General features: G+C 42.9%; 2 protein-coding genes across 2 annotated transcripts; one reads left to right on the top strand and one right to left on the bottom strand.

Moving 5' to 3' along the window:
* Positions 1–3,006: 3,006 nt before the first annotated feature.
* LOC124278039 (perlucin-like protein) lies at positions 3,007–11,213 on the bottom strand. Its single transcript, XM_046713788.1, has 5 exons — positions 11,204–11,213; positions 10,051–10,113; positions 7,929–8,018; positions 5,348–5,554; positions 3,007–3,330 (listed from the first exon to the last, which is right to left on the bottom strand). Exons 2-5 carry the CDS (start codon positions 10,097–10,099, stop codon positions 3,122–3,124), a joined length of 555 nt encoding a protein of 184 aa, XP_046569744.1. The 5' UTR covers positions 10,100–10,113; positions 11,204–11,213; the 3' UTR covers positions 3,007–3,121.
* A 4,584-nt stretch (positions 11,214–15,797) lies between these two features.
* Positions 15,798–18,384, top strand: LOC124278075. Its single transcript, XM_046713826.1, has 2 exons — positions 15,798–15,885; positions 16,430–18,384. Exons 1-2 carry the CDS (start codon positions 15,798–15,800, stop codon positions 18,382–18,384), a joined length of 2,043 nt encoding a protein of 680 aa, XP_046569782.1.
* Positions 18,385–18,591: the final 207 nt, after the last annotated feature.

Below are 18,591 nucleotides of genomic sequence, written 5' to 3'. Positions count from 1 at the left end.
ACTGGAAGCGCTTACTTTTAGAAATGAACTGGTGTAATTAGTTGAGAATGTCACAATTTGTTGAGTTATCCAATGCGCCGTTACCGTATAAGGTAGTTTTCACATCGTATCCTTGAATATAAAAATACACCGTTGTTCTTAAATTTTGATAGTTCCGACATGTAAAAAGGTAGTGAATGACGTCTTCGTTATAATGACCACATGAACACTTAGCTGTTTCTGATATATGTCGATTATATCTGTCTGCGTTCAGATCACTACAACCGAGCTTGAGGCGACAATGGATGATTTGACAAAATCTAGTCCCAAAATTTAAATCCAAGTAGTTGTGAGTATCTGTTGGATTTATCATGGTTTTAAACTGCCTCACGGAAATAGCGTTTACAGCTCCATCGGGCAATGAATTCCACGACATAATCGCGCTCGGTAAAAATGATTGAGAATATCTTTGCGTTCTACAGTTAGTAGTTTGAATGGAAGTACTATATCTAAGATTATAGTTGCTTTGTTGAAATACTCTACCTGGTACAAGATCATTCAGAATCAGGAGTCAGACGATGATACATTTTATAGAAAGTTATAAGTTTAGAGCGATATCGTCTTTGTTTCAGTGTGCTATAATTGGTTTCCTTGTATATTTTATCATGACTGGTGCCACGAACCGCAGCGCATATAGTTCTTAATGCGTCTAAGTGTAAATTTTCCAGTAAAATCGCCTGTTCAATCGTACAATTATCCCATAAACGACAGCAGTAATCAAAAAGTGGTAAGATAAAGGAGTTATATAAAGTATTTAGCGTTTTCCGAGATAAACGATATTTCAAACTTCTCAGACAATTGATCATTGGACTAATTTTCTTTACCATGTCACCTATATGAACTTTCCAAGAACAATCGCTTTGAAGTGTTATACCTAAGAGTTTATGGTTATCAACTTCTTGAATAGTTTCGCCATTCATTAGTAAGTTCGGCCTTGCATAATTTTTCGTTTTACGAGTGAATGTTATACTCTCAGACTTACTAGGATTAAAACTTACTTGCCACTTTCTGGCCCAGTCTGAAATTTTTGCCAAATCCTTGTTTATAATTGCGGCTGCTGTAATATGATCATCTATTATAGCATATATTGATGTATCATCAGCAAAAAGGCGAATGTTACTGTCTATACCATCTACAATGTCATAATGTCATAATATAAATGATGAACAGAAGCGGTCCTAAAACGGAGGCGAGATGCTCTGATGAACGTTGAAATGTCGGGCAACTGCAGACTGCGACTCCCCAGCTTCAAGGCGGCCTATGCCATGTTTACAATCACACGAAGATGACGGTTTGAAAGAAGTAGTATATTTATATAGTATATTTATATCGCTTTGGCAGCAGCTACATGAGTCTAATCAAAATCATATATGCGTTTCTTTCTTTTGAAGAGTGTATACATATCGATAGATTGACTTGACCGGGCAATGTGCCTGAATTTTTCTTTGTTAATGGGCTAATTTAGTCGTGCTTTCATTCATTTACCAAGAGGTGAAATCTGGCCAAGTGCCTGAGTGTCTGAATAGTAGCTAATGCATAGTCTTACTTACATCATATACTCGCACATCAAGAGATATTCGGGGCGGCGGGGTAACCTAGTGGTTAAAGCGTTCGCTCATCACGCCGAAGGCCCGGGTTAGATTCCCCACATGGGTACAATTTGTGAGGCCCATTTCTGGTGTCCCCCGCCGTGATATTGATGGAATATTGCTAAAAACGGCGTAAAACCATACTCAGTCAGTCAAGAGATATTCATTGTGCCTTAATGCTGTGAGCAATGATCCGACTACTAAGTGCACGTGTACTCACTCAAGTGGTGATAGTTTGTTGGCGTCATCACAATACTGTGAGTGATTGTAATTAGGCCCTAATTACCCGGACAATGAATTGTCATGGGCTTGATTATTGCCTGTCTGTGTATTTCTGTAGAGCTGGCGGGTATTTCTGAAGGGAAGGGATTTGTGAAGGTTTAGTGATCTCTAAAACGTGGATGGCAACGGAGGGCGCGCAGTACCAAAATCTGAACTATTCCCAGAAACAGATTCCATTTCATGTATTGCAAAATCAACGCTGTGACAATTATTACACGAATGGGTCACTAAAAATCAGCGGTGACACCAGGTGTTCGCGACAAAGGAAATCAAGTTCTTCGCTACATGTACATTCACACAATTCGCCTAAATGTGTACCCTTTTGGATCAGTTTGTACAATCTTGGATTTCAAGTATTACTCAATCATCAAAAGGATCTTATTATTCAATGTATAAAAATGCACTTATTCCTGAATCTTATCTTAAATTACCCTTTCAAAGTAGAATTTGGCTAACAAAATGTAAGACAACAATCATAGGTTACCAAGACTGACTGAGTTTGGTTTTACGCCGCTTTTAGCAATATTCCAGCAACATCACGGCGGGGGACACTAGAAATGGGCTTCACACATTGTACCCATGTGGGGATTCGAACCCGGGTCTTCGGCGTGACGAGCCAACGCTTTAACCATTAGGCTACCCCACCGCCCCCAGGTTACCAAGAGAAACAGGGCGCTGGCTAAATATGTTTAAAGGAAACCTACTTTGTAATCAAGCTGTATGTGACGAATTCCATTTTTTACATACATGTCCATCGCTTGTTGAACAATGAAAACCTTTTTACCAAAATATTTCTGTGTGAATCCCTCAATCTGTAAATTTATTTTTCTTATGAAATGTGACTATCAACCACACATCCTCAAATTATCGAAATATATAAAACACTGTTAGTACCTCTTCAAATGATATCATGTGAATATTTTATTTATATTTATATATACCTGTATGTTCTCTATATCACTTTTTGTGTTTTTTTGAAAAAAGAATTCTGTTCTGTTTTGTTCTTCCTAAATGTGTAGGTATTTCTATAGCCCAACGCCGCACAGCAACACAACTGCCATGCAAGGGAGGGCAGTAAACAAACCAGACAATCAAGTGATCGATGAACGCATTTATTGTTTGAAATAGCATCGGCTGCGCAGAGTTTATTTAGAAAGGTGGCTGCTCACTGTTGGTTGATGTACACGTGTGCTGAGACGTTGTCGTCGCTGTTACAAGGGGACCTCGCAGACGTATCGACGCTGGTGGTGGCAGTAGAGGTCACTGATCCCCGCAATGTTCAGCTGACCACAGTCCTCCCCCCGACCGTTGTCCGGCTCCCCTTTCCCCCAAGCGGGGACTTTTGTGGATCCTGTTGTCCATCTAAACCCAGACGACGAGGTTCGTTTCAAACCAATCCACACACGGTAGTTATTTGTCACTGAAAATATAAAATGTGAGTTGTGAGCATAGCCGTTAGTCGAATGAAAATCACAGTTATTTAAAACAGGCATCATAGACCGTCAAGTTTTGATAGAAATGATTGTTGTATTAATGGAAGCAGTTTTAAAAAACATAAGCGTATTAAACTATTCCATCCAGTCACAGCTGTCACATGTCTCTGCCTCTTCAGTTGTTTACGGTGCTCGCTCAGGGGGCATGTGGTTCTGATTTAGTGTAGTGGAACCTATAGTGGATCCGGGGGTTTATCGTAACGTATACCCTGGAGATTATCGAGGATGCCGTCACACATGATGGGGCATGTCCTTGTGATGCAACAGGGCTGACCGAGTAGCATTGTGGGTGAAGCGGTCGATTACCCAGGTGGGGAGTCGAACCTTGGTCCTCGTCATGACGAGCGAACGCTTTAACCTCAAGGCTACCCCACCGACTCTAGACTAATGCTTAGTCTCTGAAGATATATAATTGTGATAGTAACAAACAAGCCCATTTAAATTAAAAAGGAACCTGAGGTAATCTAGACTTGCTTTATTTAGGGCTTTAGCACTGCAGAGAGGGCTGGGCAGTAGATAAAATAATGTGGTTCAGGGACTGTGAGACAGACTACATTGCAGGGAGGGCTTGGCAGTAGAGAAAATAATGTGGTTCAGGGACTGTGAGACAGACTACATTGCAGGGAGGGCTTGGCAGTAGGGGAAATAATGTGGTCCAGGGACTGTGAGACAGACTACATTGTAGGGAGGGCTGGGCAGTAGGGGAAATAATGTGGTTCAGGGACTGTGAGACAGACTACATTGCAGGGAGGGCTTGGCAGTAGAGAAAATAATGTGGTTCAGGGACTGTGAGACAGACTACATTGTAGGGAGGGCTTGGCAGTAGGGGAAATAATGTGGTCCAGGGACTGTGAGACAGACTACATTGTACGGAGGGCTTGGCAGTAGGGGAAATAATGTGGTTCAGGGACTGTGAGACAGACTACATTGCAGGGAGGGCTTGGCAGTAGGGGAAATAATGTGGTTCAGGGACTATGAGACAGACTACATTGTAGGGAGGGCTTGGCAGTAGGGACAATAATGTGGTTCAGGGACTATGAGACAGACTACATTGTAGGGAGGGCTTGGCAGTAGGGGAAATAATGTGGTTCAGGGACTGTGAGACAGACTACATTGCAGGGAGGGCTTGGCAGTAGGGGAAATAATGTGGTTCAGGGACTGTGAGACAGACTACATTGTAGGGAGGGCTTGGCAGTAGGGGAAATAATGTGGTTCAGGGACTGTGAGACAGACTACATTGTAGGGAGGGCTTGGCAGTAGGGGAAATAATGTGGTTCAGGGACTGTGAGACAGACTACACACAGACAGGAGTGTTTTATACATTGCCCCGAGTTCCTTGAAGATGGAGACCCAAGATGAGGAAGGAGACGCGTTCTAAAACATTTGTTACTACTATAAAACGAATACATATCTTTCGTATGTTTGATGATGAATATTACCCTCAATAATGTTGGAATCTGACACCATGGTGTAGCGGTTAGAGCGTCCGCAGGAGAGCGGAAGTTCGTGGTTTCGATCCCCGAGCGTCATACCAAAAATGACGTGATTTACTTTGGGTGCAATATGGCCGGCCGCGGCGTTAACAAGTAACAATTATGTGTCATGATGCTTATAAATATACACTCATTCAAAACATGAATTCTGAGCAAACTTAAACATTCTCGACCATGGGCCACTGTTCGCTGAGCGAGTTTAAATTTAAAGATTTCGAATTTATTTTTTTTCATCCTTGGCATATATTCATAACAACAGTATGTTTAATTTGGTCAAATCCCTTGTCAGAAAGTGCCCACAGTGCGGAGAGTTTCTGGACTTTTGTGAGTCCAGAATTAAATTGTGACGTGTTAATAGTAACCACTCCTTCATGTCTTGTTCCTCTGTCACGGCTTCTCTCCCTACTTTATTTACTGATTCCCAAGTTTGGTTGGAAGGAACATCTCTTACTTGTGTCTCCTGCTTTGGCTCCCAACCCGGTCAAATATCCAGCAACGATGCCATACTTCTCTGGCGTGTCCAGGTCGACCAGACGCCCACGTGACATCTTCCGACACTGATCCACGGCGGATTGGTAGTTCCTTGTGTCCTTGAATTCACTGAGTCGGAAGCACATCTTGGGCTTCACAATCTCTGTGTATCCTTCAGGACAAATGTCTACAAAACGCAGGCACCGAAATAAGAATAAGCTCAACAGATTAATGTTAAAAAGTGTTGCCTAGAAACAAATTTTTATCGTTTGCAAAACATATTGGATGATGGCTGTGGTCTTGCTTTTTGGTTTGATTTCTAAGAAAATGTGTTGGGTTTTTTTGTGTGGCTTTTTTCCTGTTTGGTAGCGTTGTTCCAGCTACATGACAGCGGTTTGTAAATAATCTGGACAAGACAATGAAGTGATTAATATGGGCAAAGAAAGTTCAAATGGATTTACAAATGGTACAGCATTGTCCAGAGCTCCAGATACGTGCTCTTTATTTGTTCAATATAGGAGTACTGGAAAAACTTTACATTTAGAGTATTGAATGTAAATTAAGGGAGTATCAGTAATCTTGTGTTTCGTTTCATATATGCACCACAACATTGTGTAAACAGGTCAATAAACAATACTTTTTCAGATAAATACGTCTTTAAATGATTCTAAGACCGTACACCATTGCTGTGGTGCGTATCTGCTACATTTTCTAATTTTTCTCTTACCACACTGTGCATATGTTTTATCCGTACACAAGGCAATGCGACCCTTATCGGGAGCCTGATTGTCAATTATGTCACGAACGGTGACCATACCATACATCCAGTATGTCGCCACTGACAGCCGGGCTGCTAAACTCCAACATGGGATGGAGAACATGGGTTCGAATCACTGTTTGGGCAATGATTTTTAAAAATGAAAATCTAGAGTTTTGCAATCACATATTGTTTTTTTTCATATGTTATGATTAACATAGATTTCAAAATTTGAACGAAATTGGTGACAAAATAATAATTTTAGAAAATTCTACCGATCAACTCATTACATAAAATACGTATATATAGTATGACCAGAAATTATTGAGAATTTTAGGAATGTGTTTAATTGGATTTCTAGTATAAACAACCTTGACCAGCTATCAAGTGCTTGGTTTCATTCTAGAGAGACAACTCCGTTAATCCCTTTTCATTAGTTTGTGAAGAGTTATCCCCATTTGTTTACTTGCTAGCAGACGACATTTTCAGTGATCCTCAGTATGGATGATTTAGAGAAGAGGAAGTTGAATTTAGAGTATTATAACAAGGACATCAGATCAGCTAAAGTGATTTCAAGTAGAACAGGCATCCCTTTGTCAACTGTTTATCGTGTTTTGAAACATATTGCAAATGGATACGGCATTGAGCACCAGGGAGGCGCAGGTAGGCCCAGAAAATTGACTGTCGGTGACAGGAGGCGGCTTGGTATTCTTGTTTCTAAAAACAAACGAAGGAGTTTACAAAACCTAAGGCTGGATATGATTGATAGAGGAACTGTGGCTGTCTGTAGGGAGACAATTAAAACTGAGCTGCATTCAATGGGTTGGCAGAAAAGTCGAAGAATTCCATCACCGATCATGAAACCTGAACAAAAGGAGCGAAGGTTGAATGGTGCTTACAGCATAGACATTTTAACTGGGACAATGTGATTTTCTCAGATGAAAGTTCTGTGTGGCTGTTTCCTAATACATTGAAATTCTGGACCAAACAAACTGAAAAACCTTTGTATCAGCGCCCAAAGTACAGTCGGAAATTTAACGTGTGGGGTGGCATATCTGTGTTATGGGCAACGCCCCTCTGCGTATTTGAAGGGAATATGAACAGTGAGCGGTACACAGATATCATCGATGGATATTTACTTCCATCTGTTCACGTGTTCTATGGAAATGTTTGGATTTTCCAGCAGGACAACGACCTAAAACATCGTTCAAAGCATTCACAGGCCTGGTTTCGGACCCAAAATATGACGTTATTAGATTGGCTAAGCTATAGCCCTGACCTAAATCCAACAGAAAATGTTTGGGGACTTATGAAGGAAAGTGTCAATAAGAAAACTCTGACAAATATTGCTGAAATGAAAGAAGAGGTGGTCCGATATTGGGACAGCATGGACCAAGACTTTCTAACTTCTTTGATCAGTAGTATGCCCCGCCGCATTGAAGCCTGCATTGCTGCCCATGGTGACTTCACAAAATACTAACTGTTCAACTGTCTTTGAATCTGGAGTTATGTTCTGCTAATATTCACATTTAATACGTGAGGAATGAGTGAAAAAAATAAAACAATTTACAATCTTAAATTTTCAATAATTTCTGGTTGTACTACTTATGTAATGAGTGTAGCGATAAAATTTTCTAAAATTTATGTAATGAGTTTAGCGGTAGAACTTTTTGAAATCTTCTGAAGCCCATCTCTGGTGTCTCCATCCGTGGTATTGCTGGAATATTGCTAAAAGCGGCGTAAAACCATATTCGCTCCTTCCCTCACTCGTAATCCAAAAAGGACCCAGTGAAAATGAACCTACGAACTAGGTCAAATGACGAACTGGTGGGGGTGTTTATGATTTTGTAGCACATGTTGGCGGTCATTGGTTTATACCCGGCAGGACAGGCACCTGTGGAATAGAATCGGTAAGCCAGATTAAACAACATCAATGCTGGTTTTCTGTATGTTTTTTCATAATCATTGATATTTGAGCGGCCTTTGATGGCCAAGAAGAGACGAGGGGAAGAATAGAGGACAGAGAGAAACAGGAAGTACAAAAGGGAACGACAGACAAGAAGTACAGACAGGAAGGAGAGACAGAAGGAAGGACAGGTAAGGATCGACGGGACAGAGATACAGGAAGCAGAGACATGAAGTACAGACCGGAAGTTCGGACATGAAGTACAGACCGGAAGGAAAGACTATAAAAGGATAGAATGAGACAGGAAGTGGAGACAAGATGTACGGACGGGAAGGAGAGATGAAGTACAGACGGGAAGGAGAGATGAAGTACAGACGGGAAGGAGAGATGAAGTACAGACAGGAAGAAGAGATGGAGTACAGACGGGAAGGAGAGGTGAAGTACAGACGGGAAGGAGAGATGAAGTACAGACGATAAGGGGATATAGAAAAGGATTGAGGGGACAGAGGGAGACAGGAAGTGGAGACAAGATGTACAGACGGGACGGAGAGGTGAAGTACAGACGGGAGGGAGAGATGAAGTACACACGGGAGGGAGATGAAGTATAGACGGGAAGGGGATATAGAAAAGGATTGAGGGGACAGAGGGAGACATGAAGTGGAGACAAGATGTACAGTTTGGAAGGAGAGATGAAGTACAAACGGGAAGGGGAGATAGAAAAGGATTGAAGGGACAGAGGGAGACAGGAAGTGGAGACAAGATGTACAGACGGGATGGAGAGATGAAGTACAGACGGGACGGAGAGATGAAGTACAGACGGAAAGGGGAGATAGAAAAGGATTGAGGGGACAGAGGGAGACATGAAGTGGAGACAAGATGTACAGACGGGGTGGAGAGATGAAGTACAGACGGGACGGAGAGATGAAGTATAGACGGGAAGGGGAGATAGAAAAGGATTGAGGGGACAGAGGGAGACATGAAGTGGAGACAAGATGTACAGACTGGAAGGAGAGAAGAAGTACAGACGGGAGGGAGAGATGAAGTACAGACGGGAGGGAGATGAAGTACAGACGGGAAAGGGAGATAGAAAAGGATTGAGGGGACAGAGGGAGACATGAAGTGGAGACAAGATGTACAGACGGGAGGGAGGGATGACGTACAGACGGGAGGGAGAGATGAAGTACAGACGGGAAGGGGAGATAGAAAAGGATTGAGGGGACAGAGGGAGACATGAAGTGGAGACAAGATGTACAGACTGGAAGGAGAGATGAAGTACAGACGGGACGGAGAGATGAAGTACAGACGGGAGGGAGATGAAGTAGAGACGGGAAAGGGAGATAGAAAAGGATTGAGGGGACAGAGGGAGACAGGAAGTGGAGACAAGATGTACAGACGGGAGGGAGAGATGAAGTACAGACGGGAAGGGGAGATAGAAAAGGATTGAGGGGACAGAGGGAGACAGGAAGTGGAGACAAGCTGTACAGACGGGAGGGAGAGATGAAGTACAGACGGGAAGGAGAGATGAAGTACAGACGATAAGGGGATATAGAAAAGGATTGAGGGGACAGAGGGAGACAGGAAGTGGAGACAAGATGTACAGAAGGGAAGGAGAGATGAAGTACAGACGATAAGGGGAGATAGAAAAGGACAGAGGGAGACAGGAAGTGGAGACAAGATGTACAGACGGGAACGAGAGATGAAGTACAGACGGGAAGAAGAGGTGAAGTACAGACGGGAAGAAGAGGTGAAGTAAAGACGGGAAGGAGAGTCAGGAAAGGATCTTGGTTACAGAGAGGCGGGAAGTAACCAATCTTCAATACAACAGAAGAGGGCTTGTAATGTGTATGACCGACTGATATTGAGACACAGGAGAGAAAAGGAGATGAGAAGAGAAGACATCGGACAAGAAGTAGAGTCGAGGAAATGGGAAGGAGAGGCTGGGTGAGAGACATGAAGCACATATACATCAGTATGTTCTCAGTAAAGTGGAGGGAATTGTTTTATATGTTTCTAAACCTACCTAAAAGCCCAGTCACTGCACAGGATAAAAGAAGGATGAGTCTCAACATTGTCCTCTCTGGTTCTGGAACAGATTCACCTGCAGAAACTTTAGAATTTTGTAGAAAATAGTTCATACAAAAGAGGATTTAATCACGATTTTGTGTTTAAAATATCCTGCACTGTTCACTGGTAGACCAGAAAAAACTCCTTCCGGTTGGGTTTGGGACAAGGAAATGTGATGGTGTTCTGCTATTGCAGGGGTTTGGGGTCGGGGTGGGGTGGAGGATCCAGCAACTTCGAATGTGTATAGTGCAAGACAAAATTACATCAGCATTGAACATATCGATGCTGTTGGAGCTGGTTGCCTAGACACAGGTATGTTAGGTATTCTTCTCTCCTGCTACTCCAAGCCCTTACCAACACTGATCCACCACCATACAAATTCGCGCCAAAACTGTATTTCTATGTTCATTAGAAATATTAAAGCAGAAATGAATTGTTGTGTACATATTTACTAGTTGTTTGTTGTTCGGGACTTTAAACCAGCGAAAGGGAATCGGTTATTATTGAAAGTAGATGTACTGTCAAACACTGACCCAGATAGCATTAAGACGTTGGCCCAACGTTGGCAATGGTTTTGCCAACATTGCTGAATGCTATCTGGGGATGTGTCGAACGGTTGTCTCGAAGTAAAGGCCACTTCCTTATTTGGTTATCACTTTGTGGCTGTGTGGATAACTTTATGCGTTTACGGAGATTTTCTCACCTTCAACGGTGATGTTTTAGATTTAATCAAAATGGCAGGATGGAAGCAAGGTAAACACAAGCAGAAGTATGGAACACTGTACTTACAATAAGATACTGCTCCCGTGAATGCAAACTGTAGATTGTAATGATGTTTTTGATTTAACCAAAGTGGCAGAATGGAGGCAAAGTAAGTACAAGACAGCAGTATGGAACATACAGTGGTTTCCTCCCCTATCAAGCTGTTGTACCATGGTATAAAATCAAGAATTGGTCAAAACAGCGTTTGACCAAACTACCTTACTTTCGGACATTTCATCTGTGTAAACCAGAGTTTGAAAGTAATAATACCTTTTCGCCGTCTTAATGATTTTGATGGTAGATTCATTTTTTAAAAGCACAGGTCCTCCTGGATAAAGGTAACTTACCTGGAGAATCTTCTCGCTGAAGAATGAAGTACAGTTGATCTTTCTCTGTATATTATATAGGACATTTCTGCAGACTGTTGCAAATGTTATGTATGGAATACGCAACATTATCAGTTTTGGGTAACATGATTTACATTGATGTATTAATGTAAGAGTTTGCGATTTCACAACCTTAACCGTAACAAATTACTTTCAAGTATTTTAGTGGTAACTAAGCTTGATCAAAGGACAGGTTCACATCTATAGCGTGAGGAAACCATTCTGTATTCATATTGTTCCGAAACAGACACTGACAGTGGAAGTGACAGGAGGTATAAGTTATATTATATATTGATGTATATGATTCATATCACTACACCAGAAATGGACTTTACACATTGTACCAATGTGAGGCATCGAACCCAAGCAAACACTTTAACCTCTTGGCTACCCCACCGCTACAGTCAAAACTGGAGGTCGGAAGCGTTTCTGGAATATTATTCACAAGTTCAAATTTAATTATGAATCGCTGTATACACAGGAGACGCCAGCAGATGAACAGACATTTAGAAGAAACTTTGCGTTTCCATGGCAATACATTTGTTCAATAAATAAGAGTTTATATCCGGAGCTATCTGGAGATAATCGGTCAGTTTGCTGGTTGTCTGGTCCATCAGTTGATTGTGGTCTATTTAGAGCCACGTCACAAAGCAGGAGAACAGGCGAATGGCTCCTCTTACATATTTATGCAAATTGGGTGACTGGCGGGTTTACTGCCAGGCCAGGATATGCCAACACCCCTGGGGAACACCTGAGTTGTTGTGTCCCATTCATTTAGGAGATAAACATCATGTGTTGGGTTATTTCCGGGTGTTATTGAGTATTTGAAGCACGGGAATTCATTTGGAACCGACGATATTCCTGTGCTTCAAATACTCAATAACACCCGGAAATAACCCAACACATGATGTTTATCGACATTGTAAACACAAAAGTAAACCAAAACGTCCACACACATTTTTGTGTCTGCACTCATTGACATCGAGTACTGGTACAGCAATGAAATGTCATAAGCCGGCCGTTTCGGCTGTCTCCCATGGTAGCATCTGGAACTGTTTATTTGTGACGTCATTCGGACTTTACGTCACAATATGATTTGAATGATGTCATCACAGCTGACGACGTAACAATACAATGGTGTGAGCGATGTTGCGATGTTTGTATGTATTAATACGCAGCGAATTTCCGGGAATCAAATACTCAATAACACCCGGAAATTGGCCAACACATGATGTTTATCGACATTGTAAACACAAAAGTAAACCAAAATGGTCCACACACGTTTTTGTGTCTGTACTCATTGACGTCGAGTACGGGTACAGCAGTGAAATGTCATCAGCCGGCCGTTTCGGCTGTCTCCCATGGTAGCATCTGGAACTGTTTATTTGTGACGCCATTCGGACTTTACGTCACAATATGATTTGAATGACGCCATCACAGCTGACGACGTAACAATACAATGGTGTGAGCGATGTCTGTACGTATTAATACGCAGCGAATTTCCGGGAATCGAATACCATTCGATCATGTTTTTCAACCAATCAGATTAAAGAACACAGTGACTTTTGGTTTACAATTCGTTTTAACTGGCATTTTGACTTTCACGCCCGTGTATTCTGTCTCGGTGGATAATATAATAATATGTGTTTATTCAGTAAGGGGGGGCATCGGCCCTTTATACACATACATATCAGAAGGGTTCAAGATATGACCCGACCGCGTCATACCAAAAGACGCTAAAATATGGTACTTGTTGGTCCCTGCCTGGCGCTCGGCATTAATGGGTACAACAAGGACTGGTCGGCTCGGAGTCAGTATAATGTGTCTGAGTGGGGTATTCTTGCTTCGCTGCGGCATGGTATCTCAGTGGGCTAGCACTATAAAACCAGCTTCAGTCTGGGCTAGTACAAGCAGCCGCACATACACATACACATGCATGCACGTCGTCATGTGAGCGAAATATTCTCAAGCACGACGTAAAACCCAATTTCACCTCACCTCACCTCAAGATATGACATGAAGCGCCATAAAAGGGACGGAATCTGACATCTGGGCTGGTAACTTAAAAAAATTACCAGCCCGGAAGAGATTTAACCAGTCCTTCTTAAATCCTAAATAGGCAGCGCCAGTGGACACGTTATCTGAATAATTGTTTTCACCCGTCCATCGGGCTGGCTAGCTGTAAAATTAAACTGTCCCGCAGAAATCTAGCCCGTCTCGGGCGGTCGGAAGGGTCTTATTTCATACACTGACGTACGTTGCGTGCAAGATTTAGACGTCTGCCATATTCAATCATTATCATATGATTTGAACAGAGAAATCTACAAAGGGCAATACAATATACCTTCACATTTACAGCACTATTGGAATATTCTTCTGGCAGTCATTTTTATTTGTCTGACAAAATCTCGTTTAGTATATATTTCAAGATTGAGGCCCACGTTTGAAGATCATTATCAATACACCTCTGCTTCAATTGTATAAGGAAATTGTTTACATTTGTAATTTGTTGATCAACCCAAACATTTCCAAAACCATAGCTGAAGAGAAGTTTCTTAACTCTCAAAGCCCAACAATCAAGATTCCTTTCAGCTCAATGATACTGATATTGATATACTTTATACAAAATAATATTCTTATCTTGACTTATTAACCTAGTCTAGTATGTCACAACTTTATAGTAAATATTAGACCCGTGAAGATCCGGGATAGAATAGGTCTTCAGCAACCCATGTGCTTGCCATAAAAGGCGACTATGCTTGTCGTAAGAGGCGACTAACGGGATCGGGTGGTCAGTTTCGCTGACTTGGTTGACACATGTCATCGGTTACCAATTGCGCAGATCGATGCTCATGCTGTTGATCACTGGATTGTCTGGTCCAGACTCGATTATTTACAGACCGCCGCCATATAGCTGGGATATTGCGGAGTGCGGCGTAAAACTAAACTCACTCACTCACTATGGTAAATATTAACCTTCAAAGCATAGCGACCTATTCACCACGTGAAATGATGTTTGGGGTAGTAACAGAGAGGTGAAGTATTTGCTTACAAAACTTGTCATGAATACTTTGTATATTTGGTGAGGGATGAAAAACCCAAATTTCAGACCAATACGCGGTGGATAATGGACAGAGAATATTTAGTGGAGCTGACTTTGTATATCTATAACGTCCTACATTAAGTGATGTGACAGATATGTGATCATCAGGAAGTCTACATGATGTTTGCCTGTATGTATAAATGTGGAAAGGATGAAGGTCGAATAACGTGAACACCTGTGCACGTGTGACCTGATCTGAAACTCAATCAAACTGATCACCTGGTTTTGTGTTCCTAATATACTCTCCAGAAAAAAACCCGGTGCATTGTTAACATTATGTCAAAATGTGCACGTATAACAACAATTAATACACTGAGCTCCTAAAGAAACGCATCACCCTATTATCATTCATAATGAAATATGCAAAACGAATTTTGAACCTAAACTGTGCTATGACTATAGCAGATACACGTGATGCAGACTAAGAAGCACGTACATCCTTGTGTGATCACGTGATCCACCATTTGCTGAAAATCACCTTTTCACGTGCAAATCGAGATTGCATACAACGTACAATTGGTAGTCATGGCAGGACACATCTACACACCTGTCGTGGTCGAGTTACAGCTCAAACATACACAGCGGAGGTACCAAGAACAACAGCCGTTCCCTACATGGCGGCAGGTCAACGTCTTCACATTTTGCAACAGGGTAGTGCAGGACCCCATACTGCTAGAGATAGCATGAACTGTCTTCACCAAAACAACATTCCTCTCCCGCCGTGGCTGTGCTCGACGCAAATACCCGTTAATCCCCCTTCAACGTCAATCAACGATATCGTTAATTTATGGCTGCACTAATTGATGAATGACTGCTTTGCTTTTTCTGGTGTTTCCATCTTTATTGACAGTTTCAATGTCAGCAGGGACAAGTTCTTTGTTTCATTTGTCATCCCGGTTATGCGTTTCTAAAGTAGTTAAGTATAGTTTCCATGTAAACTTTAATAGTGGATATTGATAATGGAGATATTGGTGCTATTGGAATCCAAATAGCGGCAAAGGAGCGGCTATGTCACAGGGTATTCTCACCATGTGCAGCGAGACCACCAGTGCATCAGGTCTATCAAATGGCCATGGACGACTTCTGGAATATTTGTCATAACTATTATCTGGTAGATTTTGTACACAGTGAAGATGTTGTTGCATTTTGTCCCTTTTGACCCAGACACGTGCAGTAGGGGAATGGAGGAGGTCGGACACCATGTGAGATAGCAGGCAAAGGCAGTACGTGACCATTGTGCCGTTGAAGAAGAGCCATTGCAACCCTAGCTGTGTGAGGATGTGCATTGTCCTGTTGGGATGTCCATGCTTGCCCATGACGTTAAAGAATCTGATCTCTGTAGCTTACATCACTTGTCACAATGCCCTGAACAACGGGTTCTCTGACGTGCAAATCATCACGAAACCCAAAGCTATTCCTCTCCAGGACACAGGCTGAAGCATAAGGCTCCCCATGACGTCTGTGGACATGTTGACGTCCGTCACTCCTCCACCACCGTCGACTTCGGCAACATCTTTAGAGGTTTTCTCGGTGACGTTGCGTAAAGATATATCATATGATCGATCATAATGGTTGTAAGTACGTGAGAGGTTCATGGCTGTTTTGGATTGATACGCCAAATAGTCCTGGGCCCCGTTCCTCAAACCGATCGTAGCGCTAAGGTGATCGTAACTCCCATATTTTAACATAGACTTACGACTGTCGTTAGAGGATTATATGTTATTTAATTATCCATGTTATACATGATGTGTTTACTTTCATTGCAGATCTCCATCATTTATGATCGACCGTGAATAAACAGTCATCTGTAAAAAGTATTGCCTACTTATTTATGATGGAGATCTTTCATGTATAATACTCCTAAATGCTGTGCAAAGACTTTAAACACGGTCTGGTTTAACGAAGTTTCACTGCATACCGGGATGGCCATTATCTTCTTGTCACTTCTTGGTTTGTAGACTTTTCTGGGATTGTCATTTCTTGCCTTTGGTAGGAAAACTGTATTGCAGGAAAACCAATTCTTTTCGGAAGTCGTTTATCATTCTTGTATTGTTACAATAATAAGGTTTTTTTGGCATTTGAAGGTGTTGCTGTTTTCTTTTTCATCAGGGAAGGATGGAAAATCACCCTGGTAGGAAGTCGTTTCACCCACGCCGCGGAATCCCGCTATGCACCGGTCGAGGGGGAAGCACTAGCAGTGGTTGATGCCCTGGAGAAAGCAAGGTATTTTGTCCTTGGATGTAATGATTTGACCATTGCAGTTGACCACAAACCTCTACTAAAGATCTTTGGGGATCGATCACTTGAATGCATCTCGAATGCTCGACTACGTAACCTGAAGGAAAAGACCCTGCGGTACAAATTCCACATGGTTCACATCCCTGGAGCCAAACACAGAGCTGCCGATGCTGTATCTCGTCACCCAACTGGTAACCCTGAGAGGATAGTTCTAGTGGATGATATTGCAGCCATGGACTGTACTGAACTTTCCCCTTCTCTGGATGTTTGTCATAACATCCTTGCCTCCATCAGATGCAGTGAAGAACCTGACTACAGTGTAGAGGATGCCACTCTCCAGTCTGCTGCATCTGCAATCAGCTCCTTGGAACCCATCACGTGGAACAAGGTGAAAGTTGCCACCACTAGTGATGTATCCATGGCCAAACTCGTTGATCTTATTGAAACTGGGATGCCAGAATCCCGCCTTGAACTTCCTACCGCACTACGTGAATATCATCAGTTCAGAGAGCATCTCCACACGGTAGACGGAGTTGTGCTATACAAGGACCGGATTGTGATCCCACCAGCACTACGTGAAGATGCCCTTACTGCCCTCCATTCTGCACACCAAGGCGTCTCATCAATGATGTCCAGAGCTGAAGCATCTATCTTCTGGCCCGGACTCACATTGGCCGTTACAACCCTCCGAACCAACTGTGCTCACTGCAATCGGATGGCTCCATCACAACCAACAGCCCCACCAACACCACTAGTATACCCATCTTACCCCTTCCAATGTCTATGCGCTGACTTCTTTCATTACAAGGGTGTCAACTATCTGGTGCTGGTCGACAGATACTCCAACTGGCCAATAGTGGAGAGAACTGCTGGAGGTGCACCTGGACTCATCAACTGCTTACGACGCACATTTGTCACATTTGGCATACCTGATGAACTTTCCTCTGATGGGGGACCCGAATTCACAGCCTCTGCAACCAGAGAGTTCCTTCACACATGGTCAGTACATCATCGACTATCTTCTGTCGCCTTCCCCCACAGCAACTGCAGGGCAGAAATTGGCGTGAAGACAGTCAAACGCATGATCACTGACAACACCGGACCCCAAGGTGAACTTGACACGGATGCTTTCCAGCGGGCAATGCTTCAGTACAGGAACACCCCAGACAGAGACACAAAGTTATCTCCTGCTATGTGTGTTTTTGGCAGAGCCATCAAGGACTTCATCCCCATCCTACCCGGTCGGTACAAACCTCATGAGACATGGAGCGATACACTATTACTGAGGGAGGAGGCACTCAGAAACCGACATATGAAGATGGCAGAACGTCTCACCCAGCACACCAAACAGCTCCCACCTCTCGCAGTTGGTGACTTTGTCAGAATCCAGAACCAGATAGGGCCTCACCCTCTCAAATGGGACAAAACAGGATGTGTGGTCGAAGTTCGTCAATTCGACCAGTATGTTGTACGGGTAGACGGATCAGGTAGAGTGACCCTACGCAATCGGAAGTTCCTCAGGAAGTACATCCCTGCTTTCCAACCTCCATCTAGACGCTCAATCGCTGATGACTTGCCAAGGCCACAAACTTCTACCCTTGACAATACCACCACCCCCATACTATGTCCACATCCGGCTCAGTCAACATCAGAACACTTGACCACACCTACAACAGTCTCTACTGGTGACGAACAACGCACTCCGCATCAACAGCCAGTGCCGTCCAGACCAGCTGCTACGCCTGATGTCTCACAATCCACACCACCCTCACCTGATAGATCCGTCCACTCTGTCCTGTGATCAGAGAACCCACTGTTCTGACAGAGTCACCAAGCATCGATCCTTCATCGACCCTAACAGTAGACACAAGTGTGATCCACCCACGACGTTCTACCCGCACCAAGAAAAAGCCAAACTGGCTGTCTGATTACGTGCATGTTATTGAGTCAGAATAGTCTACCCAGTGAAAGCCCTGAATGCTTTATTGTCAGTTTCTCTCTTTATTCC

Source organism: Haliotis rubra, unplaced genomic scaffold (assembly GCF_003918875.1).
Source record: "Haliotis rubra isolate DU_JTF1 unplaced genomic scaffold, ASM391887v1 Scf230, whole genome shotgun sequence".
NCBI lineage: Eukaryota > Metazoa > Mollusca > Gastropoda > Lepetellida > Haliotidae > Haliotis > Haliotis rubra.
This window is presented reverse-complemented; position numbering and strand designations above follow the sequence as displayed.

Bases quoted from the DNA above. Each gene is read 5' to 3' on its own strand.
- LOC124278075 (XM_046713826.1), top strand. From the start codon at position 15,798: ATGACGTCTGTGGACATGTTGACGTCCGTCACTCCTCCACCACCGTCG. The intron at 15,886-16,429 runs GTAAAGATATAT...TGGCATTTGAAG, and splicing joins GGTTTTCTCGGTGACGTTGC to GTGTTGCTGTTTTCTTTTTC.
- LOC124278039 (XM_046713788.1), bottom strand. From the start codon at position 10,099: ATGTTGAGACTCATCCTTCTTTTATCCTGTGCAGTGACTGGGCTTTTA. The intron at 8,019-10,050 runs GTAGGTTTAGAA...TCTATTCCACAG, and splicing joins TGCAGTGACTGGGCTTTTAG to GTGCCTGTCCTGCCGGGTAT. The intron at 3,331-5,347 runs GTAAGAGATGTT...TTATATTTTCAG, and splicing joins AGCCAAAGCAGGAGACACAA to TGACAAATAACTACCGTGTG.